Source organism: Caretta caretta, chromosome 6 (assembly GCF_965140235.1).
Source record: "Caretta caretta isolate rCarCar2 chromosome 6, rCarCar1.hap1, whole genome shotgun sequence".
NCBI classification, from domain to species: Eukaryota; Metazoa; Chordata; order Testudines; family Cheloniidae; genus Caretta; species Caretta caretta.
Window position 1 is genome coordinate 124,441,510 of NC_134211.1, and position 27,763 is coordinate 124,469,272.

The window sequence follows — 27,763 nt, forward strand, 5'->3', positions numbered from 1 at the left end:
CTAAGGTGTGTGGGTGAAGAGAAATTCTCATCACAAGGGCTGAAAAAGAAATTGAAGACTAAACAAAAGGCAAAGACTAAGGAAATGTCTCCCACCAGAGATGGAGCCTCTGGTCAGCCACAAGCCATTTCAGGCCCTAGGAAATCAAGATACAATGAAGGGGAAGGTTGTCACTTGACCCAAGGGCTGAAAAGGATAATAAAAGCATGAACATTTTAAGTTGGTGGGACATCTTCCCACCTACATTTCTGAAATAAACACTCTGAAATGTTTGTACTCTAGTTTTTTTTACAAGAGGGATCTTTCTCCTTTGAAAAATGAACACTCTTCGTGTGTGTGTATGTGTGTGTGTTTGGTTTTTTTCCCTTTAAAATATTTGAGTAGCTTGGATTATTCTGCCCAAGCCAAATGGCTGATTGCTAAAGGGATCTGGATAATGTGAAAAGTGTAACAGGATCTGGCTTGTGAACATCTTCCTCTCTTCCCCAACCCCCCACCCCCCTTTCAGGCCTCTATGTCAAATTGTAGTGTTCTAAGACGCTATTTCTGTTGCAAACTAATCCTAGACCTTTACAGAAGTATAGTGAAGACTTTCAAACAGATAACTGATCGAGACATCTGTAGAAACCTGTGTCCAGTTTTTCAATCCACAACTTTTTCATATCCATGTGCACTGCAACATATTTTTGCAGATTGTTTTTAATGGCACATTCACAACATAACCTTGCCGGGTTTGCCAGAATATTTGTGTGAGTGAGTTAACAGAGGGGCTATCATACATTTACTTAAAATAATAATAGTATGGTGTAAAGAAACAAGCCCTTATAAACTTTAGAAAAATACAAAAATCTAGATAGAACTTTGAACTTTGTCTCGTACAGTCCTGTTGTTTCTTGTGCAAAATGATAGACTTAAAAAAAAAACCCCACAACCTCATGGTGACAAAATTGCTGATAATAGGGTAGGACTGGCATAGCTGTAAAAATACTATACTTTCAGTACAGCTTCCTCACATGATCACAGTGACATTTCTCCTGAATTGCCAACTGTTTACTGGAGCACTGTCCCTTCAAAGTGACTTTATGCGGGTGAGAGCCTGCTTCCACTGAAATAAAGTGCAGAAATCCAGTTGACTTTAATTATTCACTTCCCACTGAGATTATGCCTTTGATATATTTTACCCCATTCACTGGATATATTTAACAGTGAATTATTTCAGCAAACTAACCTATACAGGTGTCAAGTGACCTGAAACTTGGTTAAAAGTGCAAACCTATTTGAAGGACTTAAAGTGTTTTATACCACTTCTACCCATTAAGGGAGTCTCTCTTGCTTTATATGGTTAAAATAAGTACTGGGATCTGGATCTGGAGCTATATAGCTACTTTTTGTCCCAGTTTCTAATTAACTACAGTATTACCATCTGGTAGTCCTTAAACTCCTGGAACTTCTTTGCTTTAGCTACAAAAACTAAACACCATGTTTGCCAAGGCCGTTTCTTTATTCAAAACATGTTTTAAGATCCTCTGTAAATGTACTAATCATATGTAGTAGAACACAGACCTTCTCCCCCCACCCCAATAATTTACTGAATGATTAAAAAGTACTTCAATAAAATGTGTTATTTATTGATTGTTGCTTTCTACGTCAATTTTGTTTCATATTTCTAACTTAAGTTAAAATCATGTTGCTAGCTTTTCCTTAAGGAATTCCTTTTGAACTACTTGTCTGGGGGAAGACTTGACTTAGTAGTCACATTGAAGCTATTACAGGCTCTGAGGTGGGAAAAAAAATACATTTTAAAATGGCTATCTAATGGGCTAAAATTCCTAGAGTTTCTGGGTAAGCAATGCTAAATTTATGAGGCTGCTGAGAAATGGATATAATGGCTGTGGAATTTGTGCCAGTAGTTTAACTGTGCTAGAAGTTGTCAAACTTTTATGAGTAATAAGATAATAATACCATTTTAGTTTTTTTAAAAAGTATATACCTTTTACTAGTGATCTGGTAACACATTTTTAAGGCAGCTTCCTAAAACTTTCTATATGTAATCTCAATATATCTCCATCTGAAGGGAGTATCATAAGTGACTGGGAGAAAACGGTAAAAACTTGCTTTGAAATCAGATGGTCAATGTTGGTTAATTTCCAGAATGAATTGCTTTCAGAAGACTAGGCTGGTTTATAGCCCACCCTTTGGAAGCCTATTTGTCTCTTGAATCTCATTTGAATGATTTTTTGCTCCAGAAACTAATGCTGGCTTTCAGCTGAAAGGGAATATCAGTTGCTAATGTACTGTAAACAAACATAGGAATATAAAATTGCAGTTGCCTTGATTTTTTTATGCTATTTCTAGTTTAACTACCTCTTGCACAACAATCTTAGATATTCCAACAGATTTTGCATAGTGTATGTATTTATACTGTGTACAATAATTTATCAATATAACTACCTACATATACACCCTAGTTATCACTTTGAATAAGGCACAAAATACATGTGTTTAGTGAAACTAAACTTAACTGTGTCAAGGTATCTAAAGCATGTGTGGGCGTTTGGGGTTTTTGTTTGTTTTTTTTTAAAGTAAGAATAAGTAAATTAAGGAGGCTTAAGTCTAGGAAGAGGGGAAAGTGCAAAAGTCGGCTGATTTAAACCTTTTCAAAAAGGACTAAATATGTTAGACAACTAAAACTCGGAAATACTTTACTACCATTTTCCATAGAAGCAGTTGCAGTGTTTACCACAAGGATGTTGCACTATCATAAATAAGATGTATGGTGGTCTGAAACAATCCTGTATACTGTGGTCCACACAATGACCATGTTTGAGAATGCCTTGTGTATGCTAAGCAAACTGGCCCACCTAGATATTTGAGAACATCTAGGACAGAAGGTGGCCTTGGGTGGTTTTTCTCTAAATCAGAGCCTGAAAACAAAAAATGCACAGAGTGCTTATAGTTAACAGTGGCTTGCATAAAAGGAACTCAGCTTCTAAAAGTGTGTTTCATTCACACAGTTGGTGGTTGGAGTCATTACAATGTTGTTAATGTGTGCTGCAGGGAACTCTTAATCCTTAAATTGACGTGATGGAACAGAACAGCTTCTTCATAACTATTGAAGTCTGTATTTGGGGTGCTTTAATAGTCAGATTATTGGCACAAGAAGCCTCAGCAGCACTGAGGAAACATGATCTATCCTGTCACTGGGTCTGTAGTTTAAAAAAAAAAAAAAACTAGAATAAAATACAAATACTAGATATCAAAAGGCAGACCAATAATAGCCATCTTACCTTGGAAAATGCAGTAAATGTTTTTCTTTGTAACTTGTATTATTTTCTTTTTATTGTAACTACACTTATTTTCACTGAGTACTGCACAGGGAAGAACCCCAGCAGCAGCATAATAGCACTATATTTAAAATGCAGGACAAAAAAAATGTGAATACATCGTTTGTCATCACGCTTGAAGTAAGATGGCTAGCACTGATATTTATACTGGAGAGTTGGGTCTGAAAGGAGCAGTCCTGGGGTTTAAGCACTTAGCCCTGGCCTGCATTACAAACTTATGTCAGTATAAGTGTGTAACTTAGGGGTGTTTGAAAAGCAACACCTCGGAGCAACACACTTATACCGACCTAACTGCTGGTATAGAGGGCTTCTCCTGTCAACACAGCTGCTGCCTCTCCGGGAGATGGAGTACCTACACCAATGGGAGAAGCTCTTCCATCAGCATAGGTAGTGTCTCTGGTAAACTTTTGCCCCTGCAGTGCTGTAAGTGTAGACAAACCCTCAGGTTTGATGGATATAGCTAGCCTTCACTAGAGTACTGCAGCTATCTGATCCTCAACTGTGACTGATTGTTGTAAAGCAAACACTGGGCAATTAGCTCAGAGTGCATCCGTGATTCTTACTTTTTATCCTGGCATTTCCCTAGCAAGTTTCTAGTGCAGGAAGATGCCAAAAAGTATAGAAATTAACCAGAAGACTAAAAAACACCTGTCTCATTAGAGCATAATGCAGATGTGCCAACTCATTTATGTGGTGAGAGCCAAGTTCCAATTTTAATTATAGTGCTGTGGCTGGGGTAACCTACATACTATCCACAGCAAACCACTATTGTCAATGGGAAGCTTGTACAGTGATCAAAGGTAAAACTTGTTTGGTTTCTTAACATTTAAAGGCTGGAAGTCTCTTCCTGAGCACTCTGTGATGCTAGAAAAAGAAAATGTGGTTGCTTTCCTTGCTACTCTAAGAATTCAAAGTCTTACATGGTGCTAACTCAGTATTACCTGCCATTGTCATGCAGGGTCTGCTGAAACTAGTTAAAAGCAGCCAGTGGAGTTCAGAGCACAGACAAAGCTCTTCTGCAGCTGAAACTCCACTTTCCATGCTTATTCGTAATCTTCACTTGACATATTTTATAGCTTAGATCTGCATGTTGCCTTCTTTCGTCCTTACATTAAAATGGCTTCATGTCCAGGTGAATGCTTTCCTAGCTTAGTTACTCAAATATCAGTCCCACAGAACTTCTTTTTTTCTGGTTTCAGCAAGGGAATTCTGAATTCCATCTAATTTGTTTATGGATTAGTTCTATGTTTTGATAGATGGTGGGCTTCATTTTCCTATAGAGCTGTTTCCCAGTAAGAGTTGGGTGCAGACAGGTATAAGCAAAGCACCATCTTTGTCTGAAATGATCTTGTGGTTTAGTGTGTGTATTTTGCTGATGGCTGCTTTGGGCTAGACATTTTGGCCGTGCCTGCACTATCATTATTTCTAAAATCTTCCTGTGGTGCAGCTCTGCCTGTGGTAGTATTCATGTATATTGCCAGCATTTTAATTAACCCTGCTCAGGATGGCTGTAGCTGGCAGGTTGGTTAACATCCGCCTGTCTAGTGCTCTGACTATTGATACCTCTGGTGCAGTTCTGTAGTCGGTTAACAAGGGAGAAGTTATTGGCTAAATGAAGACCCATAAACAACAGAAAAAACGTTTTTCAGAGGTTTACCCTTTTAATCTGATCGTACCATAGAGCCCCTTTGATATCAGAAAATTTAAATCTTTTGAAATTTGTCAAGTCAAAAAATAAAATTTGACACTATTGCTTTAAATCAAACATCTGTTATTGAAACAAGGGTTTGGGTTGGGAGGGTTTTCTGTGTAACAGAATTATTAATTGTCAAATTAAATCCACTTCTCCCCTCTAATTCAGAATCATCCAGTATCCTGGTCGCACGCAGGGATGAAGGAACAAATTTTTATTTCTGTGCTTCAGAAGATGTGTAAACCCTCAGTTGTGTGGGCAGAGTAGAGGGCTTGCCTTCTCTTTTGTCAGCCCCACCTGAAATCCTTCCCTGTACATTCTTGTCCAGTTCATCACAATAAGCAATCTTTGTATAATCTTATTTTAGATGTATGCAGTGTAGTTGTAGCCATGTCGGTCCCAGGATATTAGAGAGACAAGGTGGGTGAAGTAATATCTCTTATTGCACCAATTTCTGTTGGGGAGAGAGACAAGCTTTTCCACCACAGGTCTCTGAAGAAGAGCTTTGTGTGGCTCGAAAGCTTGTCTCCCTCACCAACAGAAGTTGGTCCAATAAAAGATATCAACTCACCCACCTTTTCCCTTTCTCAGATGTCAGTTTGCATGTATTGATTTCTCGGGGCAAAACTCGCAAAGGGACTCAGGCGAGGAAATCACAGAAACAACACTGTGACTCAGAGTCTGAATTAAGCACCTTGACTCCCTACACAATGAAGGTAGAGAGATCGCATCTTAGACTGCCATTCACAAAAGCTAGCACGCTAGGTGGGTAGCCACCTAAGCTAGCCAATGGGAGATGCTGATGACAGGAGTGTGTGCTAAGCCCCACCCCTCTCACAGAGCTAGGTGCTTAAGGCTGGGTTGCAGGGAGGAGACTAGTGGGTGGTGGGAGGAGGAGGAGACCTCCTGCATAACCTTTAGCCCAGTGACTCAGTACTCACCTGGGTTGTATGGGAGACCAGTTGAAATTCTCCCTCTACCTCATGAGAAGAGGTGGGATTTGAAGAGGCATCTGCCCCCTCTTAGGTAGGTGCCCTAAGCATTGAGCTGTGGCATATTCTTATGTGGGTCTACCTCAGTCTCCTGTTGAAACTGTTCCACTTTGGCTAAATAGTCATTGAAGCAGAGAGACTGGACCCTGGGCTCTCATCTCTCAGGTGAGCCTCCTACCCACCAGACTATACACTCGTTCTCTCTCGCTCTGGCTCTGGATGTTTTGAGTGGAGTTAGGTGGCCTCTGAACACACCTATTGGCTCGGGCCCTGCAAGTGAGTTAGACGGAGGAGTGCCTATCTTCCCTTAGTGCATGGGTCGCTCTGGGGCTTAGGCAGACACCTGGATGTCGAGAGGGAGGCAGTATGCATGCTCACAGGCAGAAACATAGGTGCCGAGTGAATTTGGGTGTCTACAGGGTTAGGTGATGGCTGAGTGGGTTTTTTTAATCTCAGTGGTGCCTAAAAATTGGATGTAGGTGCCTAAGTACCTTAGTGAATCTATCCCTAGGTCTCCTCAGCAGCCGGTCAGAAATATAGTGCCCCAAAACCTCTCTTGCCCTAGAACAAAGCCAAAACTCACAGTAACTAATATAAGAGTACACTTAAAGCCTGCATGTTTGTCATGGCCATAATTTCTGTGACACAAACTCTGACTCTTAGAGGGGCTTCATTTAAAAAATCATAAGGTTTTGTTACCCCTTTTCTTTGTATAATGTGATTTAGAGTTTATGGGAAATCTATAAACCCATTTTACATTTTGCTAATGTAGGGGTTTTATCAAATTGTGGCATAATAGTCAGTGTTTTATCAAATGCAGGTATATATTCTATAGGTATTGTGGAGTGTTTACTTTAATCATAGAAAATAAACACAGTGGCCAAGATTTTTAAAAATTGGTCCTTCAAGATAGGTTCCTAAACCTGTATTCCAGCGTCTAAATGAGTGGTTTGATTTTTCAGAAGTGCTGCTCTGGCCAATCATTTAGGCGCCCAAATCCATATTTAGGCGCCCATTTTTTAAAATCTTAGTCAATAGTTGAAGTGCTTTGCATCATACCATGAGTCTTTTTTTGCCACAACAACCAGTCTGACTAACATGCGTTTGAAATATTTCAGTGTAATGTACTGTACCTGTTTATGTGAAAGTGTGATTACCTGTACAAATAGCCCAGTTAGTTCAGGTAATAGGAGTCAAACCCAGAAACTGCACCTGGACTGGCTCATAAGAAATCCATCCTCAGCCTATTAATGGTCAGAAAAATCAGAGGTTTCGATCAGGAAATCTGGCCAGGAAACAATTGCAGGTTTATTTCCTTTTAAGCGCCCCCCCCCCCCCCCCCCCCCAAAAAGGCTAATTTGACAATTCCATACTGAGAAGTGTTGCCAAAATCTTTGTTTATTTCCACGCACACAGCCTTGTTTGCAGGACAATTTCCCAGGTTAAAGTCTGCAAGTTATTTGAATTTGTCAACAGTAGAAACAATTTTTTCTTTATTAAAATGGTAATTTTCTCCCCAGACATCAGACATCCAGAAGAACTCTCTCTCTTGAGGAAACCCAGGGATCCAACAAAAAAAAAGAAGAGAAAGATAGATGACCAAAGTGAAGATGAGGCGCTTGAACTGGAGGGACCGTTAATCACTCCAGGATCAGGTGAGCCTAAACTTGTTTCTGGAGTTATTTGGGGGAAAGAGGCTGGGAAGGGAAAGGAGCAAGAGGAAGGGGAAGGAAGGTCAAGTAGTATATTGGAGCATATGTTAAAGGGAAAGATGTATTGGTCACACCTAATCCATTGGTGCCTGCACAAGAAATGCATTGCAAATAAACTTTGCAGAAGTCATCTGAGAGCTATTTAGTATTTAGTAGTTGTATGAATGAATTCTAAATGCTTTTACATATGTAAAATAGAACAATGTCAAATATTTTGATTTTATTTTTTTAAAGTTGAGTCTGATTCTTTTAGTGTCTAGGGTATGTTACTGATGTGTTTTCTTACCCTGTTACAGAGGGAGTTAAATGGAGTGTCCAGTCTTTTTATTAATTTCTAAGCTTTTCCTTGTCCCATATCACAAATACCTAGCTGCACTTGTATATAGAATGACTTGCATGTTGGCTTTGTCACTGTGTTACTGCAGGAATTTTGTCTTTGTATGAATTATGAAAGGCTGAACAATGGGTGTTCTCTATTCTAAGCAGATTCCATAAAGCTTGAAAGAGTTTTACTTGTATTAGTATTCTTTATATAAAGGCACAAGCTTCAGACTGTTAATATTAAAAGTTAACCTCATGTTCTTTGTTCATTGTATAATTTCTAATGGTGGAATGATTTGCATATCTGATAGATAGTTTGAACAGTGGCTCACAGAAACAGAACAATTGCACTACAGAGAAAATATACTTACTGTGGTTTCTTAGAGTAACAGCCGTGTTAGTCTGTATCCGCAAAAAGAAAAGGAGGACTTGTGGCACCTTAGAGACTAACAAATTTATTTGAGCATAAGCTTTCATGAGCTACAGCTCACTTCATCGGATGCATTACTTACTATGAATGTTAAATTGAGCCAGACTTAGTCTGTTTGAAAAATTGAACTGTTGTTCATCAGAACTGCTTTCACCGTGGTGGTGTTGTAAATCCAGTAACTGAAGGAGAATATTGCACCAGTCATGAGAACCTTAAACTAGAATGGACCTTTACAAATGCTTTCAGCAGTACATTCTAGTTCTCTGCATGTTTCAGAACTGCATGTCTTCTAAAGATGTTGCTTATTAATCAAGCACAGGAAGGGAAGTGTAGACAAGAAGTTACACTTGTAATATCTTCCTTAATTGCTCTTAAAATACCAGCGGTGGACATAACACTGACATTATCAGAACCACCAATGATTCTGAACTAGCAAGGGAATAGAGTGAAAATAGTTTTTTTCCTTCCCTTCACCCAAATCAGTTGGCTACCCAGGTCTGGTGTGGGGTTAAGGCATCTCTGCATCTTTAAGTGCTGCCTTTAGTTCGGCGTATGAGCCTATGTTTGCTTGCTGTGATTTAGTTAAATGCATTTAACTGTAAAGTTTCTATCCCATTAAATAGAAATTGCATATATTTAACTTGAATATCCTCACGATAATTAACAGCTGTTGTTCAGTTTGCCCTGGTACTGCACTGATACCATTTCTGTGCTATTGAGTACTCATGTGACATGAGTAATCATTTCAGGTCATGCCTGTCTCTATGCTTACGGATTTACAGAGGTACATTCTGCACATTGAGATACCCTGACCAGTAGACGCTGGACTTCTAGGCAAATAACTGTAGGCAAAGCTGATAGTGCTGCTGACATCTACGGTTACCTGACATTTATTATAAGATCCTGTTTTCAGTTGCTTATAGGTAGGGCTCGGTGTCTATCATGGAGGTCGCAGAAGTCACGGATTCCGTGACTTCTACAGGGACCAGTGTGGCTGACCCGAGGGCCGCCCAAGCAGCTGGCTCCGGGGCCAGCTCCTCAGGTGGCCCTGGAGACGGCCACACCAGCTGCTGCTCCGGAGGCCCCAGGCAGCGGTCCCCGGGTGTCCGGCCAGAGCAGCCACAGTCTGCTGGCCCCGGCAGCTGGTACCACTGGCCCTCTGTGCCCCCACCAGCAGCGTCCCCCTAGTGTGTCGTCGTCCTCCCCCGCCTTCCCCCCCCCCCCCCCCGCAAGATTTAATCACAGGTATTTTTAGTATAAGTCATGGACAGATCATGGGCAATAAAAAACTCGTGGCCCGTAACCTGTCCATGACTTATACTAAAAATACTCATGACTAAATCGTAGCCTTACTTTGCCAAACTGTAACCATTCAGTCTGAAATTTTCCATGCCAGTGTCCACTTTAGTCGGACATTTATTTTTATTTTTATTTTATTTTATTTTATTTATTTAAGTTTCAGCTAAAATGGTAAATCTGTTTCGGGGAATGAGATTGGGGGAAAATACATTGTTTTGCCCATGTTGAAAAATATATAGCCATTTTGTAAAGGAAATTCTAGCACCTCCTGTGGTTTGGAGCAGGAACTTGAAATTTGGCAGAGGTTATGGCCTTGTGAGGACTGTGCTTCTTGCCATCCCTGAGAAAATCTGCTCAAATTTGTCCTAGTTATAAGCATTTGAAAAAATCAGTAAGTTCAGACATGTTCAGTAGAGACTTGCTAGAGCTTTCAGAGTAGCAGCCGTGTCAGTCTGTATACACAAAAAGAAAAGGAGTACTTTGTGGCACCTTCTAAATGAAGCAATTTATCTGGGCATAAGCTTTCGTGAACTACAGCTCACTTCATCGGACGCATTCAGTGGAAAATACAGTGGGGAGATTTATATACATAGAGAACATGAAACAATGGAATTAATTTGCAAACTGGATACAATTAACTTAGGCTTGAATAGAGACTGGGAGTGGATGGGTCATTACACAAAGTAAAACTATTTTCCCATGTTTATTTCCCTCCACTGTTCCTCAGACATTCTTGTCAACTGCTGGAAATGGCCCACCTTGATTATCACTATACAAGGTCCCTCCCCCCCTCCTGTTGGTAATAGCTCCCCTTAAGTGATCACTCTGGTTACAGTGTGTATGGTAACACCCATTGTTTCATGTTCTCTATGTATATAAATCTCCCCACTGTATTTTCCACTGAATGCATCCCATGAAGTGAATTGTAGCTCACGAAAGCTTATGCGCAGATAAATTTGTTAGTCTCTAAGGTGCCACAAGTATTCCTTTTCTTTTTGCTAGAGCTTTGCAGCTTAATTCCCTGAAGATTCTATCCACACTGGGCATGTTTCAGTCCAGTGCTGCAGAGGACTAAGCAGAACTTCCTTGTAGTTGAAATTCCCAGCAGTTCCAGACTGTGGTGGGTCCAGACACAGAAAATGAGAGCAGAGAGCTTGTCTCTTCTCTGCTCTTAATGCCCCACTTTTGTTCATACCCAGTCAGCAAAGAAGAGGAAGCCACCTGATTCGAACTGAGAGGGGACCAGAGCCAGTGAGGGAGAGAGTAGATTTAGGAGCCTGGGAAGACCCACACTGGAGGTTAGCAGGAGTTGAAGAGGGGAACTGGAAACCAGAGGATGAGACACTTACTGGCTGGACAAGGAGACTGAGTATCAGTGGGTCAGGAGGAAGGGGAGCCAGATCTTACAGGGAGCCAAGGTGCAGGGAGTGGCTGGACAAGGAGCTGGAACTGGGGGAGGCACTGAGAGATTGGATGAGGCATCTGGGGAAGGGAGACTGGGACTCAGTCAGTGAGGATGAGGAACAAGTAGGTTATTGGAGACTGGGGAGAGGGAGAGAAAATGGGCAGAAGAGTCTGTGCCTACGAGAGTACAGTCCACTACAGAGCTTGAAATGAAACCCACAATCGCTTAATCTTACTGATCCTCTGCAGTCAGTAAGTATCTGCGAAATCCTCTGGCAAAGAGTCTCGGCCCTTTCTACTTCTGGTGCATATAGAGGATTACAACCTGTTACTCCTGTCAGTTACGCCATTAGCACAAGAGCCAAGGTCTGTGTGGTAGATCTAAAAATTCCAACCCTGCTGATGTCCCTTGTGGGTGTCAATATGATAACACACAATGGCGTGCTTTTTTGAAGAAAGGAAATAGTACATTAAGACTGCAAAGTCAAGTGCTCAGAAGTTAGGAAATGCCAGAGCTAAGGTTGCCTGGGAAACCTTAATTTACCCCTTTGTGCTGATACATTATGATACAGTTTTTAGTTACATGATCACATAGTCTCTCTTCCACAGGAGCGCTGTTTCATTCAGTGCACAGCATATCCCTGGCAATGGGATGTATACCCACTGCAAGTGTTGGGACGGGCAGGCTATGCATCTGATGAAGTGAGCTGTAGCTCACGAAAGCTCATGCTCAAATAAATTGGTTAGTCTCTAAGGTGCCACAAGTCCTCCTTTTCTTTTTGCGAATACAGACTAACACGGCTGTTCCTCTGAAACCAGGGAAGAGTCAGTTGTCTGAAGGAATCACTGTCTCATTTGTTGCAAAAGGTGTAAGGTGAATGAGGCGGGGGTTGCAGGAAGAGAAAGGATGGGCAAGTAGTTAAGGCAGTTGAATGTTGCTCTGTGCAATTGAATTCTGTACCTGCCACTGTCACAGAATTCCTGTGTGATGCTATAGGCAAGTCACTTAAACCAAATTTTTCACAGGTAGCCACTAGCTGTGTGTTCCTCATTTTCTGGGTGCCTTACACCTACTGTGGGTGTCTGATTTTTCAGGAGTGCTGAGCACTCATACCTGTAACTAAAGACAGTGGGAGTTATGCTTTGCCTGTTCCATAATACTACATACCCTGAAAAATCATGTTTTCAGTGTCTCAGATTGGATGCCCCAAATTAGCACGTGATAGGCATGGAATTGCTCTCTTCCCCCTCCCCGGTGTCCTTGCTATATATTAACCTATGAATGCTGATGTGTAATAGTTTTACTGACATTGATGTGAACTGGTCACTGAGATGTGGTTACTGTATAGCTGTGGCGGTTGGTTAGAATTTTCTCTCTGAGTATATTGATCTAGCTTAATAGGAGGCTGTGGGAAAAGCAAGCAGGAAAGCAACTTAGAGCTAAATAAGGACACCTTAGTATGCACTTGAAAGACAGCGAGGCAAGCGGTTAGCTTCAGTAATTGTCTCCAAGGCGTTGCAAACCTGGTATCTCCCAGTGTCCAGCACAGAGACTAAAAGAACACTAAAAGGTTAAAAAGCACTCCTAAGGGAGTCTAGGAGGGAGGCTGGGTTACTTGTCAGCTACTGTATCTAGAGAGAGAAGAGGCTCTGTGGAGGGTGTCTAAAGAAGTGGGGCCAGGGAATGGTAAGCCTTAAGGAAAAGCTGGATGTGTGTACAGTCTGCTTTATTGGTTTTATGAGAGCTTTTTGCTGAAATGCCTTTGATCTAAAAATAAATAATACTTCACTTTAAGGAAGCTGTCTGGTCACGGTATTGATCACTGCCATTGGTCTCAGAAGGGATAAAACTGCAAGTTCTGAGCCTAGGTCACGCCTGCTGAGGTGATAGGTTAATTCCAGGTGACTGCAACCCAAGGCCCAGTCTGGATGTGGGGGAATTTATGTGATGAGTTCTCCCCCACCCCAATGGAGGTAACAGCTTGATCCTGAGCCGGATAGATTAGGAGCAGTGTTCCCTCTAATTTTTTATGTCCATGTGCGGAAGTCCCGTGTGGTGGGGGTGGGGCTGAGGGGTTGGGAGTGTGGGAGGGGGCTCAGGGCACAGGGTTGGGTGCTGTGGGTGGTGAGGGCTCTGGGGTGGGGCTGGGGATGAGGGGTACGGGAGAGGGCTCGGGACTAGGGCAGAGGGTTGGGGTGCAGGCTCCGTGGTGGGACTGCGGATATGGGGGTTGTGGTGCAGGCTGTCCCAGGGCTGCAGTGGGGGGAGAGGACTCCCCGCAACCCCCTCTCGCCCCAGCAAGTGGGGCTGGGTGAGAGGTGCCTCGCCCCAGCCACCGCAGCTCCAGCGGGGCTGGACTGCGGGAGGGTCTCCTCTCGCTGGCGGGGCTGGGCCAGACTTGGGGAGGGGCTCCTCTTCCCCACTTGCCTGCGCTGCCCTTGAGAGCCTGCTGCACGGCTTACAGGAAACACAAATCAGGAGGTGTCAGAGGTGCAGTTTGCCCAGGAACTGTGACATAGTGTATACGTTTTACTTTCGTCTCTCTGTGCCTCCCTTTCCCCATCTGTAAAACGGGGATAGCATCTCCCTCGTCTCATGGGGCGTTGGGAAAATAAATCAGTGTTCGCAAAACACTGAGACTCTAGGGATGAGCATGATAGAAAATCCTGTGAGGAAACTAACAAGTCTGTATTTGACACTAGTGTGCCCACTACTGAAATACCGTGTTCAGTTCTGGTGTCTACGCTTCAAGAAAGATGCTGAAAAATTGCAGAGGGTTCAGAGAAAAGCCATGGGAATGATTAAAGGACTGGAAACTAGGCCTGGCAGTGAGACTGAAGGAACTCACTATATTCTGCTTCCCAAATAGAAGGTTAAGGGGTGATTTGATTTCTGTATTTAAGAACCTGCATTGGGAACACAAATTTGATGCAGGGCTCTTCAATATAGCAGCATGGCCCCACAGTGTGGTTCTGTGGGGTGTTAGCTGTAGAGCGCTCTAATGTGCTTCACTCATAACTGCCCCATATAGATCCTGCTGGTGAGAACGAAAAGATGCCTAGTGTGTGTTAATATAGTCCTACAGGACTTCATTCAATACAAACTAGGTATCTTTTCATTCATGCTCTACGTAGGTCTACCCAGGGCAATTACAGCACCACACACTAGGGAGCTGTACACTTCACACCCTCATAGACCACACTGCAGTGCTCTCTAGACAAGCCCTTAAAAATATGCTCTAGTTCAACCACAACTGTTGGACGTGAGGCAGAAATTAATTCATGGAAGTCCAACTGCCTGCATGATGCAGGAGATTAGACTAGATCACGGGTCTCAAACTCAGTTTACCTTAGGGCCATTGCCAGTCCTCAGATCCTCCCAGCGGGCCAATACTGTCACTGAAGATGGTGTTCAGAAAAGAAAACATTTATATTTTTTATTTCGAATTTCTTAGAAATAATAAAATTGTCATTCAACTTTATACGATTCTTCACCTGCCAGAGAGTGTTTAGTGTTTGCCAGGCACCTGGCAACGCTTCAGTTCTGTCAGTTTGTTGATGTTTGGCCTCAGTGACTGAGCAGTTGAAACCTTCAGGATTGCAGCAAGGTGGGCATCAGATAGGTGTTCGGTATGTTGACTTGTTTATATTCATTGTGGGGGAAGAAGTGACTCTGCCTTCATGGCTGACTCTGCCCCATGACTAGTGATGGTATCTCTGTTCCTCTCCCGCAATCAATGGGAGCTGCAGGGGGCAGCGCCTGCCTCAGACAGCCGGCAGCATGGCTGCATGGGTCTCGCCACCACGGGACGCAATGGGGAGGTTCATGGGCTGGGACTCTGAGACCCTTGGACTAGATGAACACGAAGATCTCTTCTGGCCATAAAAATCCGAATCTCTGAATTCCTTATTTACTGCCCACTATTCAGACCCTGATCTGGAGACAGAAGTAATATAACATCCATACTCCTATTTGAAATTCCCCTGTTTATGCATCCAAGGATTGCATTAGCCCTTCTGACCACAGTGTCGCACTGGAAGCCCATGGTTAGCTAGGTATCCGCAATGATCCGTACGTCTTTTTCAGAGTCACTGCTTTCCAGGATAGGACCCCTCCCCTCCTTTGTATGGCTTCATTGTTTGTTCCTCAATGTATGATCTTACATTATGGCAAGGTTGAAATGCATATATTGTTGGATTATACCCAATTTGCCACGCAATCCAGATTACTCTTTATCAGTGGCATGTCGTCTTCATTATTTACCACTCCCACAATCTGTGTCATCTGCAACTTTATTATTGATTTTGTTTTCTTCCAGGTCATTAATAAAAATATTAAATAACATAGGGCCACGAACTGATCCGTATGGGACTTCAAGAGACACACACCCATTCGATGATTCCTTATTTATAATTACATTTTGAGACGTCTGTGCCATGCTGACTTTGTATGTTATAGTTTCTTAATCAAAATGTTGTGCAGAACCAAATCCAATGCCTTGTAGAAGTCTTAAGTATAACATCAACCAAACTTGTAATCCTATCAAAATGATAGTTTGACAAGATCTGTTTTACATAAACTCATGTTGATTGGCACTAATTGTATTATTCTCTTCTAATTCTTTATTTATAATTACCCAGGTCATCCCATTTATCCTTTTAAAATATTGGTACAACATTAGCTTTTTCACAGTCCTTTCGAGCTTCCCTAGTATTGCAAGACTTACTGAAAATTAACATTAATAGTCCACAGAGTTTCTTGGGGTAGCTCTTTTAAAACTCTTGGATGCAAGTTATCCAAATTTGCTGACTTAAAGATGTCTAACTTTGGTAGCTGCTATTTAACATCCTCGTTAGTTACAGCTGGAATGGAAAATATTTTATTGTGGCAGGTACATCTGGCTTTTTTCCAAATTCAAAACAAAAATATTTATTGAACCCTTCGCCTTTTCTGCATTATTATCAATAGCTCTACCATTTCCATCTAATAATGGACCAGTGCCATTCTCAGGGTTCCTTTTGTTTCTCTTGTGCTTTTAAAAAAAACAACCAAACAAAAACAAAAAAACCCCACCTCTTTCTTACTGTCCTTAACTCTACTGGCCATAAATTTTCTGTGTTCTTTTGTACCCCTTAACAATTTTCTATAATTTTTAACTTCTAATTTATATTAATTGTGATCAAATTCCCCTCCCCCTTTTTTTTTTGTCTTACAGATATAATTTGTATTATTGCTGCTCTCACTTCCCTTAGCCAAGAAGTTTTCTGGGCACCTAGCAAAATGTTCTTAAACAGTTCCCATTTATCATTCACATTTGTCATTCTTATTTTTCTGTTTAAACATGGATTCAGCAGGAGGCAGAGATGTATGGAGGCAGGAGAAAATAGTGAAATAGTTAAGTATCAGGGGGTAGCCATGTTAGTCTGTATCCACAAAAACAAGGAGTCTGGGAAATAGTTTGCACAGAAAAATTTAATTGTATTTTCTACTATTTGAGTGCTTGACTTGGCAACCTGAATGAGTTTCTGTGTGTGTGTCCTCGCCCATGCGTGTGGATGCAATTTTATATATATATTGTAATCCCTTAAGGGCAGATGGTGTCCCCACCCAGGTTCTGAGCTAGGGAGAAAAGGAATGCAATCATCCCCTAGGCTCCGGTGTGGCATAGAGCTGTACCGCAGCTGCTGTTACTACCTTGAGGCTGCAGTAGCTGCTTTTCTCACTGTCTGCCGTTCCAACAAGGGATGCAGCCAGCTTTTCCACATAACTTTTGATGCCCTGGTCCTTCTCCATTCTAGGAGCCTTTCGAGAAAGGATCACCGAGGAGCTGCGATTCTGTAGCACGCTTTGAGTGTAAATCTCCTATGCAGGTTCCCAGTATCCAACAGTATCCCACTCCACATACAGCTCTACTCTCAAGGCTCTTCCTCCCTTCCCACTTTTTCTGTGGGCATGGAAGATGAGCACAAGGCTTGCCTCTTAGGCAGCAATCTGATGAATAACTGCATGCACTTGCTCCAGCAGTAAGCACTCTTCCTGTTGTGTATATTTGTATTGCACATTGGAACAACTGTGTAAACCTGATTGCGTTGTATTTTAAAAAGGTGTATTTTTAGCACATGGTGAACAATATCCTAGTGTAAACAACAAAAGTTTGTAGCTTTAATTTGTGGTAGTTGGTCAAGGTAAACCTGAACTCCCCATTATAGTTTCCTTCAGCCAGCTAACATATTAAAACTAACAAACTGCCTTGTCTACACTAGGGTTTTAGGATGTATTAAGACACACCTCTTTTCCTAGTAAAGGCAAGGCTATAGATTGGGAATAGTTTTCTAAGAGCAGCGGAGAACTGATTGCTTGAGACATATTTTAGGGTGTGATTTTCTCCAGTGGAGTGTGTTGGCCTGCATTTGATCCCAATGAAGTCCATGGCTTTTGCAGGCTTGAAAAGAATCTGGCTTACTCTGCTGTAGCAGGATCTTCTCCCCCGCACGGATAGTAGTAGTTAGGATGTATGTGTGACAGAAATCAAGGGGATGTGACTGAGTACAGGGTGTGGATCTGCTGAATTAAATGGCACTGATTTTACACAGTCATTCTTCTGACCATAGAAGCACTTTGAGTCTGGTTTAATTGAGTGCCTAGGTCTTCTGCAGTTTCCACAGTATGCATCCGATGAAGTGAGCTGTAGCTCTCGAAAGCTTATGCTCAAATTGGTTAGTCTCTAAGGTGCCACAAGTACTTCTTTTCTTTTTAGGGCACCAGTGTAGCCTTACAAAAGTAACTACATTGCACTTCCATTTCACAATAGTAATACTTTTAAAAGAAGGCATGAAAAACAGTGAACTGAGAGAATGACCACTGGCTATCTGTACAGAAGCAATGAAGAGCTAATAGTGGAATTTAATCCTCAGAGAAGAAAAACAATGGGCAGATCTATATTACTGCTTAAGTCGATTTTAACTTGCATCACTCAGGTTTGAAAAAAGAACAGCCCCTAGAGCGATGCAAGTTACAGCTATCTAAGCACTGTCCACACCGGGGCTATGTTGGCGGGAGACGCTCTCACTCCAGGATAGCTTTCCGCCTCTCACAGAGATGGAGTAGTTCTGCTTACGGGAGAACACTCTCCCGTCGGCATAGAGCATCTTCGCCAGACGCGCTACAGTGGTGCAGCTGCGCCGATGTAGAGCTGTCCAATGGGTACAAGACATTGGAAATATATCTTATTTATACTAAAGCGACGACAAACTCATCTGCCTGATTTGCAGACACAATTGTAATAATGCTCATTAGGTGTGTAGTAGTTGTACCTCACTTTTGAAAGTCTGGGTCTTAGTGTGATAATTAAAAGGAATACCTCCAGTGAGAGAAATGGAGACTGTTTACTTCTCCATTATTTCCAGATATCTGCAGACTTAGGAAGCCAGCTCTACATCAGTTTCCTCCTTTTCACATTTGGAATCTTTCCTTTGCACCCTTGTGAGCTAGAAAACTTTGTTTCCTTTTTAAAAGGAAAACCACCCTTTTTCCCCCCCCCCACTGAATCTGACATAGGGGCCAGTTGCATATCTTAAGTAAGAAAAGCTTATTCTGAAGAGCAGGTATTTTACACTGGTGAATTAAAGAAAGGACAGTACTGTGACACTGGATTTGGAGTACACACAATAGCTTTTTAAAGAATTCTGGACCAACTGCTTTGAATTGAGAAGCATTTTGCAATATGAATGAATGGCCTAACTGAAGACTGAAATAGACGTTGTTTTAATACAAACCCAATCTCTCATCTCTCCTTTCATTTCTTCACTCTTGCCCTTTTACCATCCATCTCCACCTTGCAAAAATTCTCCCTCCCCTAACTCACAAAATGAATGAGTAAAGTAACCTCTGTACCCTAACATACTGCTTTTAAACAGGTAGGAATGTTTTGTGTTTTGTTATTTAATTAACTTTTCAGGGAGCTGCTTAAGCTGATGCTTAAATTCTACCCTTTGTCACCCTTTAAGAAGGAGATACTTTTTTTTTTCCAAATAAACCCCCTGAGGATTGATGACTGTAATTTCAGCATAAATAATACTCTGAAGTTGGGACTTCATTTGGTCCGTGTGCCCTGATGAAAGCCAGCCTGCCAAAACACTGGCCATTTATTTATTAACATTCTCTAGAACAACAATAAGGAGAGAGTATTTTTTATCCAAGTATCAGGATTGCCTGAACACACAGTGAGAAAACCCTTCCATGTACTGTTGAAAGTTCTGCAAGAACCAGGAGTCTAAAGTCAAATAGTTGAACCAAAAAACTCAATTTCTCTCTGCTCGTGCTGGGACTTGGCTGAAAAATCTAATTGTTATAGAGCAGCTTTCATGCTGAGCTCAAACCTGCCAAGTACTACACACTTTGGAGAAATATTTTTACACGCGCACACACACGCGCACACACACCCCACTTAATGCACATATAATCTGACTTGCACATTTTCAAGTGAAAATAAGCAGCCTTTACAGAGTGACCTGTTGGTTTATTTAAAATTCTGCTTTTTTGAGATATGCCAAGAGTTGGGGAGAGACAAAGAATACAGATCAACTGCATATTTCTTCCCTTTCAAAAACAGCTGAGATGATCAGAACACACTGTGGCAACACAAGTATCTTGAAAACTGCTAAACAGGACCTGCTTTGCATCTGGGTAGCTGGACTCTCGCCAGCATTAAGTGCAGTAAAGAGGCAAGGCAATTTGCAGTCATGTTAAGAAATCTTAACTCCTGGTGTCTCAGCAGTTAAATAAACTGTTCAGATTGTCATTAAGGAGTTCAGAGAATCCAGGTCATTGGTGTATAATCAAAGCCATTTTATTAATAAATAAATAAATTTTTTTTAAAAAAAAAAGCTTTTTGTATATCCAGTTCACCACATCGTCTCTAGTTTTAAGACAAATCTGTTTAAATATATCATTCTCAAGTTTACACTTTTGTTCCAATGTGCAATACAAATATACACAGTGGGAAAAGTGGTCACCACTGAAGAGAGCAAGTGATGATCAGGCCTAACAGACTTTTTCATATTTGTTACACAGAGGTGAGGAGTCAAAATATCTAAACTGGTGAATGACCCATACACCACTCCCAGGGTTATTGAAAACTTCCCTCAAATAGAATTTGTGGGCTTGAAAAATTTACCAGACTCAATGGAATAATTATCAGCTGTTTTTAAAAGGCAGGCCTTAAGGCTAGGTGACCACACGCTGTTCTGAAGAGTAAGCAGCACGTTTCATAAAGTTCGGTCAGTAGATAGCAACAGCTACTCTTACTGATACATCTCACGTATGGAGGCTGTCAAAATTGACTTAATTAGGGCATGGTTTAAACAGGGTAGTTTTGGTTTCAAGTCCAACTTGCGAAAACAAACAAATGACATAATGTAACCAAAATATTCTAAGTCTTTTACAGTTGTGCATGTTTTTCTTCATCTGTCCCTTTTTGTTTCTGACTTCTCTCATTGTCTCCCTCTTGCCTTCTCACTTCCTTTCTTTCCTTCTCTGTAGGCACTGATGTTCTTTACATCGGCCCAGTGAAAGGTGAGCCCCACCTCATTAGACTTTTGTCCCTGTCCCCTGTGGTTTCTTTGGCTGTCTCCTTATTTTCCTACTCTTCTAAACTCTGACTTTCAAAATGCGTAAGCAACAGATTATCTACTTTTATTGTCTCCAGTAATACCCCCAATGTGCTAGGTGCTGTAGAAACATAAGAAGGCACAGTTCATACCTCTAAGGGTGGATTTCTAAGTATTTTCACGTGGGTTAAATGTAAAGTGAACTTTTAATCTGTCTTGTTTATCAAGGATAGTTAAAATAGGTTAGCTTTTCATAGGAAAACAAGCATTGCAGTGTCCGTTTTTGTTTTTTGTTCTTTTTAAGTCTCAGGATTTTTAAAATCTATTTACTGTATTTGTTTTGCATCGAGCGTACAGAATTTGAACACAAGCTGACTTCACATGTTTGTTCCTGTTCTGTTAGGAAGCATATATTCAAGTCCGGGACTTTATAGCAAAACAATGACGCCCACCTATGATTCTCACGATGGAAGCCCTCTGTCTCCAACTTCTGCTTGGTTTGGAGATAGTGCTTTATCAGAAGGGAATCCTGGTATACTTGCTGTCAGCCAGCCAATTACATCCCCAGAAATCTTAGCAAAAATGTACAAGCCACAAGCACTTCTTGATAAAGCTAAGATCAACCAAGGGTGAGTTAAAGACATATATTAAAAACTTAAACTGCATTCTTAAAATGGTTACGAAGTCTCAACCAGACCCTTTTTTGTTATCTGTTGTTGACAACTTGCAGATGGCTGGATTCGTCAAGATCGCTCATGGAACAAGATGTGAAAGAAAATGAGGCCTTACTGCTCCGGTTCAAGTACTACAATTTTTTTGACTTGAATCCAAAGGTACTGAGTTATTTCTGTCTTGTACATATGGCCAAACGTTCAAAAAGTGGAGATCGGTGTCTGCACTCAGAATGCCTGCACGCCCATTTGTATGGGCTACTGCTCAGCTGCCCATCTGTGAAAATGCGATCCTGTGTCTTTCAAATGATAAATACACTGTATGTTTGTTTACACATCAAGACTCTGCTAAATGAATAAAAGCAGGTGGTTGCCTGAGCCTCTGTTAAGGGAATTCTGGTTGTTTCAATGTCGAAGTGGTTTAGCATTTAAATTTCAAGTAGAAATTTGGATGTAAAAATAAGTCTAGTGATGTTTGTTCTCTTTTTAATTAGATATGTTTGAAGTGTAAAGGGCCCCAGGCCTTCTTTTGCAGGTGCTTTATGTGTGTGTGGTGTGTGTTTGTGTTTCACTATAGTACGATGCAATCAGAATCAACCAGCTTTATGAGCAATCTAAATGGGCTATTCTTTTAGAAGAAATAGAATGTACGGAAGAAGAAATGATGATGTTTGCAGCGTTACAGGTAAGAGACGGACCCTTTTTTTTTAATTGAACTCCATTGCAATTTTGTAGCCTTCTGTAGGCTTTAAATCAAGGGGTGGATTGAAACTAAAATTCCCTTCAACTAGTTCAATAAAAGCCTTGCTTTATCTTTGTCAGGAAGCTGAACTTTCTGTTCTAGTGAAACTTGGCTTGTTTCCTATTCTCTAGTGTTTACTTAAACTGTTTAGGTAATTTAAATATTTGCTTCTTGTTACTTCACATGAAAAGGAATTTAGATTATTTTCCCCAAAGATGTGTGTGTGTATCTTGACTCTTCTTTTTTTTTTTTGCCTTTAAAAAAAATACAAATAAGTACATTAGGTTACTGAACTGTATGTTTCTGGCTCTTTGCCCCTAGAACAGCTGATGATGATCTGTGGGTTTCCCAGAACTATTTATCTGTTGTGCAGAATATTATGTGCAAATTTGGCATCGGTAATACATGTGGTGAATGCTTTTACCATTCATTTCCATAAGACTGGTTGTAAACTGTGTCTAAGGGTGGTCCCAAGTATATCTGGCAGCCAGGTTGCTTCTCTCCTCCACCATGCAGAAACATCTCTGGCCTAGCAGATCCAGGGCTGTATGGATTTCAACCCGTGGCAGTCATTTTTGAAGGGGGGAAAAAAAGAGAGAAAGCAAGAATGTAAAAGTTTGTTCTCCAGTTTTCCTATAAGAGCAACCCAAGGTGCATGATGTTTGACATCCACTGTGACATCAATAGTTTCAGCTTTGTAGATTTAATTGTGGTATTGCTGTGGCAATTATATCTTCTCTGGATTATAATACTTAGTCACAAGTTTCTGCCTTCAAAAATACTTATTGAATGAACACCAGAGAAAATAGCTCTCCCCCGGAAAGATCATTTCTATTTTAGGGTTTTATACTGCTGCCCATTACCCTAGTGCCTGCAGCATAAAGTAGATTGGCAGTAGCAAAATCCCTAGTGGACTTCATGGAATTTCTGGCTCTCGTTCTTCCTCAGGTTATAGAAGGCTCTGTTTGGGGGTGTAGGTTTTTTGGGTTTTTTGTTTTTGTTTTTTCTGGTGAGGTAAAAGAGGGAGCAGATCATGCTATGAATGCCATTCTGCTTATGATTTAAAAAAAAGGTTTATCAAATAGATTTTGCAACATTTCCTGAAGCTGGTTAGACTCTGGATTTTTCTGTACTCCTTTGGAAGTTCATTCCACAGCCAGATCCCCTCAGCTGAGATGCTTTGTGTGCTTTTAGCTGGACTCTGTGATCTTTATTGACCCAGAGGCGCACAACCTTCTTGGAGCGCCATAGCTGGAGATGCAGTCTCTAATGTAGCTGATCCATTAACTTCTTTGAAGAATTGCTTCTAGTGTTGTAGATTTGTTGTAAATCTGAATGTTGTTTCTATGCCACTGTCTTTAAGGAGCATGAATACTTTTCTGAATGTGCACAATGCTGCTTTTATTGCAAGGCAATACATAGAAGGAATTTAGATAGTAGCAGTTGCTGAACTGGCAATCCCAGCCATTTTATTTGTTATAATGAAGTGTATTTGCAATACAAACACTGGTATAGTGTGGGTAGATGGCAAATACATAGAAGACCTAGACTTTGCTGCTGATATTGTGCAACTGAATGACGTCCCTCAAAAAATTACACAGACGATATGGCAAAAATACCAGGCCAAGTAGGACTCAAAACTAGTTATGCTAAAACAAACATCCTTGAAACCTGGCATCAAGCAGTAATATCAAAGTAGAAGACAAAAATATCAAGAAAGTAGAACAGTTTACATACCTGGGCAGCATCATATTGACTAATGGAGACCTCAAGAAGGAAGTGACATCAAGGATGGGAAAGGCATCCCCAGCATTTATTAGACTCCGTGAGATATGGAAATCAAAGATATACAGTGCTCAAACAAAACCGAGGATTTTTAATGTAAACATAATCTCAGTGCTAGGATATGGCTGAGAGAGCTGGAGATCTACCAAAATATTAGACACTTAACTAGATGCCTTCGAAAATAAGTGCCTAGAAAAGATGATGGGCACTGGTTGGAAAGACTTAGTCGCCAATGGAGAGAGCTGAGAAATCACCAACCATCAGCTCGTCAGGAATTGCAGGATGTATTTGAGGCATGCACTGTGGATGCCAACCCACAGATTCCCCAGGAGGCTGGCAAGTGGAAACCAACTGATGTGAAGAAACGAGGATGCTGAAGAGAAAACTAAGAACCCTAGCAGGGAGGACAGAACAGTTGATCTCTCAACACCCTAGAGCAGATGGAAGCAGCTGCAAGTGACAGAGGAAGGGAAGAGACTAGTTTCCACCCTGTGCCCCAATATTGGTGGGGGAAGGATGTAATAATGTGATAAGACCAGCCATTTGTATTTCAAGTTGGCATTTCCCATTGCACCTTTCTAGTATAGAATGAGTAACTGGCTAAACTTTGTTGTAGCCTAAAATAGATTATTAGGTTTGTCGTTTGGGGTTTTTGGTTATTTCTGTCCTGAAAAATCCAAAGAAGACTATAACAAGAGTTGAGATATGCCTATGTCTACCCTGAGTACAACTCCGGTTTGTGACTAGGTCATGCTCGACTCCTCGGACCCTATTACAAAAGCCATGTTTGAGGTGTCTGCACAGCAGCCTTTTCACAACAGTCACATGTCAGCTGGGCTTGCATGTTCAGTTACCATACAGTTGAGTTGAGCTTTCCCCAGAATAAACTAGGACAAGCAATCTGGTAGCCATCCTGTGCTGCCTGGGAGATAGAGCTCCCAGAATTCACAGAGCAGCACCAGCATCACTTGAGGCAGTGCGTTCCGAGATGTTCTGTCACATGGAAAGCTAGAAGGGATGAGGATCAGCCAAAGTAGTTTCACTAGCACCATACAGCAAAATGTCAGGTTTCAGAGGAACAGCCGTGTTAGTCTGTATTCGCAAAAAGAAAAGGAGGACTTGTGGCACCTTAGAGACTAACCAATTTATTTGAGCATAAGCATCCGATGAAGTGAGCTGTAGCTCACGAAAGCTCATGCTCAAATAAATTGGTTAGTCTCTAAGGTGCCACAAGTACTCCTTTTCTTCTTACAGCAAAATGTGTAATCATAAAACAGAGAGCTTTATGCCATCGTCTGCCACATGTTAACCATGTTGTCTGGACCCAAACCTGTGTAGAGCCAACTATGTCATTCACGTATTCTAAACTGAGTAGGGAAGGATGGGTTTGTGATTAAGGCCCTGGATTGAGACTCAAATCTGGGTTCAGTTTCTGACTCTCATGCTTTCCCTGTGATCCTGGCCAAGTCACTTCAGGTGGAATTTTCAAAAGCACTTAGCATTGGCCTAACTCTGCTCCCATTGGAGTTAATGGTAAATCTCCTATTGACTGCAGTGGGAGCTGAGCTAGGCCAACGCAGAGCATGCTTTAGAAATCCCACCCATGAGTTCTGTGCTTCAGGCCTCCATTTGTAAATTCTGTTGTATTGGTGATAGAATGAAGCCTGTTTATGTAACTGGCTAGTCCATTGTTTGCCCAGTAGAGTCTATACTACAAGCACAATTGCACAAACTTCCATAATGTTTTAAATGGGAGCATAGAGCAGTACTGTAGCTGTATTATCTTCTGGTTGCTTTAATATAGAACAGCATAGCACTCATCTAAAATGGATTGCCAGCCTCTTCTCCAGTGTTGTTGCTGTGGTCATTCAAAGTGTGATCCCGGGGGATACCATATTGTACCCTGGCTTTCTTTTTGGTTTTTCCTTACAGCTATTTAAGTGGGTGACAATGAATGTGACAATAGTGAGATTTCTGCTCGGTCAGATAGATGTTCTATTATTCTGTTAAATTAAAGTACAGTGTATTTAAAATCAACAGGGTCTCTAACTTGTGTTTCAGTACCACATCAACAAACTATCAATCATGTCATCAGAAAATCATTTGAACAACAGTGACAAAGAAGTTGATGAAGTTGATGCTGCCCTGTCTGATTTGGAAATTACTTTAGAAGGTGGTAAAACATCAACGATTCTGGTAAGAGTTAATGACTTCTTAAAGTTTAAATAAATGCTTGTGATCAGGCAGACTTAAGTGGTACTATAGTAAGTTTGCTGATGAAGCAACCTTCCTTCTTTGATCCCTTCTTATTTGTCTCCTCTGCACTAAATAGGCCTAATATTTTTAATCGCTCCTCAGGTGGAAATTTTTTCCATTCCTCTGATCATTTTTGCTGTCCTTCCCTGGACACTGTTTCTGCTGTATTGGGTATAAGAAGGGTTGATTAGAACTAAGCATAGGGTTGCCAAGTAGTATGAAGGCCCGCTAGCGGGGATAGTATTTTTGGCATTGTGCTCTAGCCCTTAATGCAATATAATACTCCTTGACCAACACTGTTATTGAGCAGATGATTTCACTGAGCTGTTCAGTTACCTCCTTTCTCTGTCCTGAGTATTTACAGTTAATTTAGAACCCATTGACACGTATCCGTAGATCAAATTGTTTGTTCTAATATGTATCCTTTTTCACTGAATGTTACCTGCCATAATGTTGCCCAATCAGCTAGCATATAAAGATCCTCCTGTAGAAATGAAGTATAACAATATATTTGTGGCTATAGCAACAAACTGTGAGGCATGAAGATTATTAGATTCTAATCTAGTGTGAACCACAGGTTGCCTCTGTGACCACAAGTGAGTCACACTGGCTTCCTTAAGCTTTAGCTTACACTGCTGGAAAACTGGGTGAAGTATGGCCTCACTAAAACTTGAGCCATTATACATGGGAAATACAACAGTGTCAAGGAAAACTCAGATTAAATTTTGATTTAATTAATTTCTGTTTCTTGTACTTGCTTAGAAAATACTCAGTTCTGAATGGTTTCAGAGTAGCAGCTGTGTTAGTCTGTATTTACAAAAAGAAAAGGAGTACTAGTGGCACCTTAGAGACTAACCAATAAATTGGTTACTAAGTACTAAGGTGCCACTAGTACTCCTTTTCTTTTTTCAGTTCTGAATATATTTAGTTTTTCTTCCACTATTCCTTAATTAGTGGACAAAGCTTTACGGTGTCAAAAATAGCCACCATGTTTCTTCACATGTAACTTTCACAACAAGTAATGGTGAAAATATCATTTGGTTAGTGTTTTTGGCCTTAAGTAGCTTAATATATTTCAGGGTTGTTTTCCTATATTACATGTTTGTTTGTATTACCGTAGCACCTAGGAGCCCTAGTCAACCAGGACTAGTTTCAAATGATAAAACTTCTAAAACACAGTACTATTGTAGTACTTGGCTCTTCCATAGAATAGAACTGTGAAAGAAGAGTTAAGGCCAAATGCCAACCTTGAAAGGTTTCGGCATCTTCATTCAGAGGAGCACTCCAGTCAGTGGAGCATCACACACTTTATGCTGGCTCTGAATTCACTTGTTTATGTTCTAACCTTTTCAAGGCATAAAAGACCAAAATCTTCAAATTTGTTTTTTTTCTCTTTTAGCAGCCATCTTAAGTATATTTTTAAACTATTTATAGTGTGTCTTTTTGAAATTAATGTGGATCTTTTGCTTGCTAAAATATCATTATTGATAACAGAGCTTTAGAAG

The 27,763-nt window shown here is 41.0% G+C and overlaps 1 protein-coding gene across 5 annotated transcripts in view; it reads left to right on the top strand.

Annotated features, from left to right (window-relative positions):
• The window catches only part of FERMT2 (FERM domain containing kindlin 2), a 102,141-nt gene that overhangs the window by 58,971 nt on the left and 15,407 nt on the right, over positions 1–27,763 (top strand). For 3 of the 5 annotated variants that reach the window (XM_075129993.1, XM_075129992.1, XM_075129994.1), the window contains 6 exons: positions 7,550–7,684; positions 20,737–20,769; positions 21,208–21,433; positions 21,535–21,637; positions 22,053–22,160; positions 26,064–26,198. In XM_075129993.1, coding sequence (XP_074986094.1) covers positions 7,550–7,684; positions 20,737–20,769; positions 21,208–21,433; positions 21,535–21,637; positions 22,053–22,160; positions 26,064–26,198 — 740 coding nt within the window. The remainder of the gene's footprint in view (positions 1–7,549; positions 7,685–20,736; positions 20,770–21,207; positions 21,434–21,534; positions 21,638–22,052; positions 22,161–26,063; positions 26,199–27,763) is intronic. The other 2 variants (XM_048853481.2, XM_048853483.2) reach the window with 1 other exon arrangement.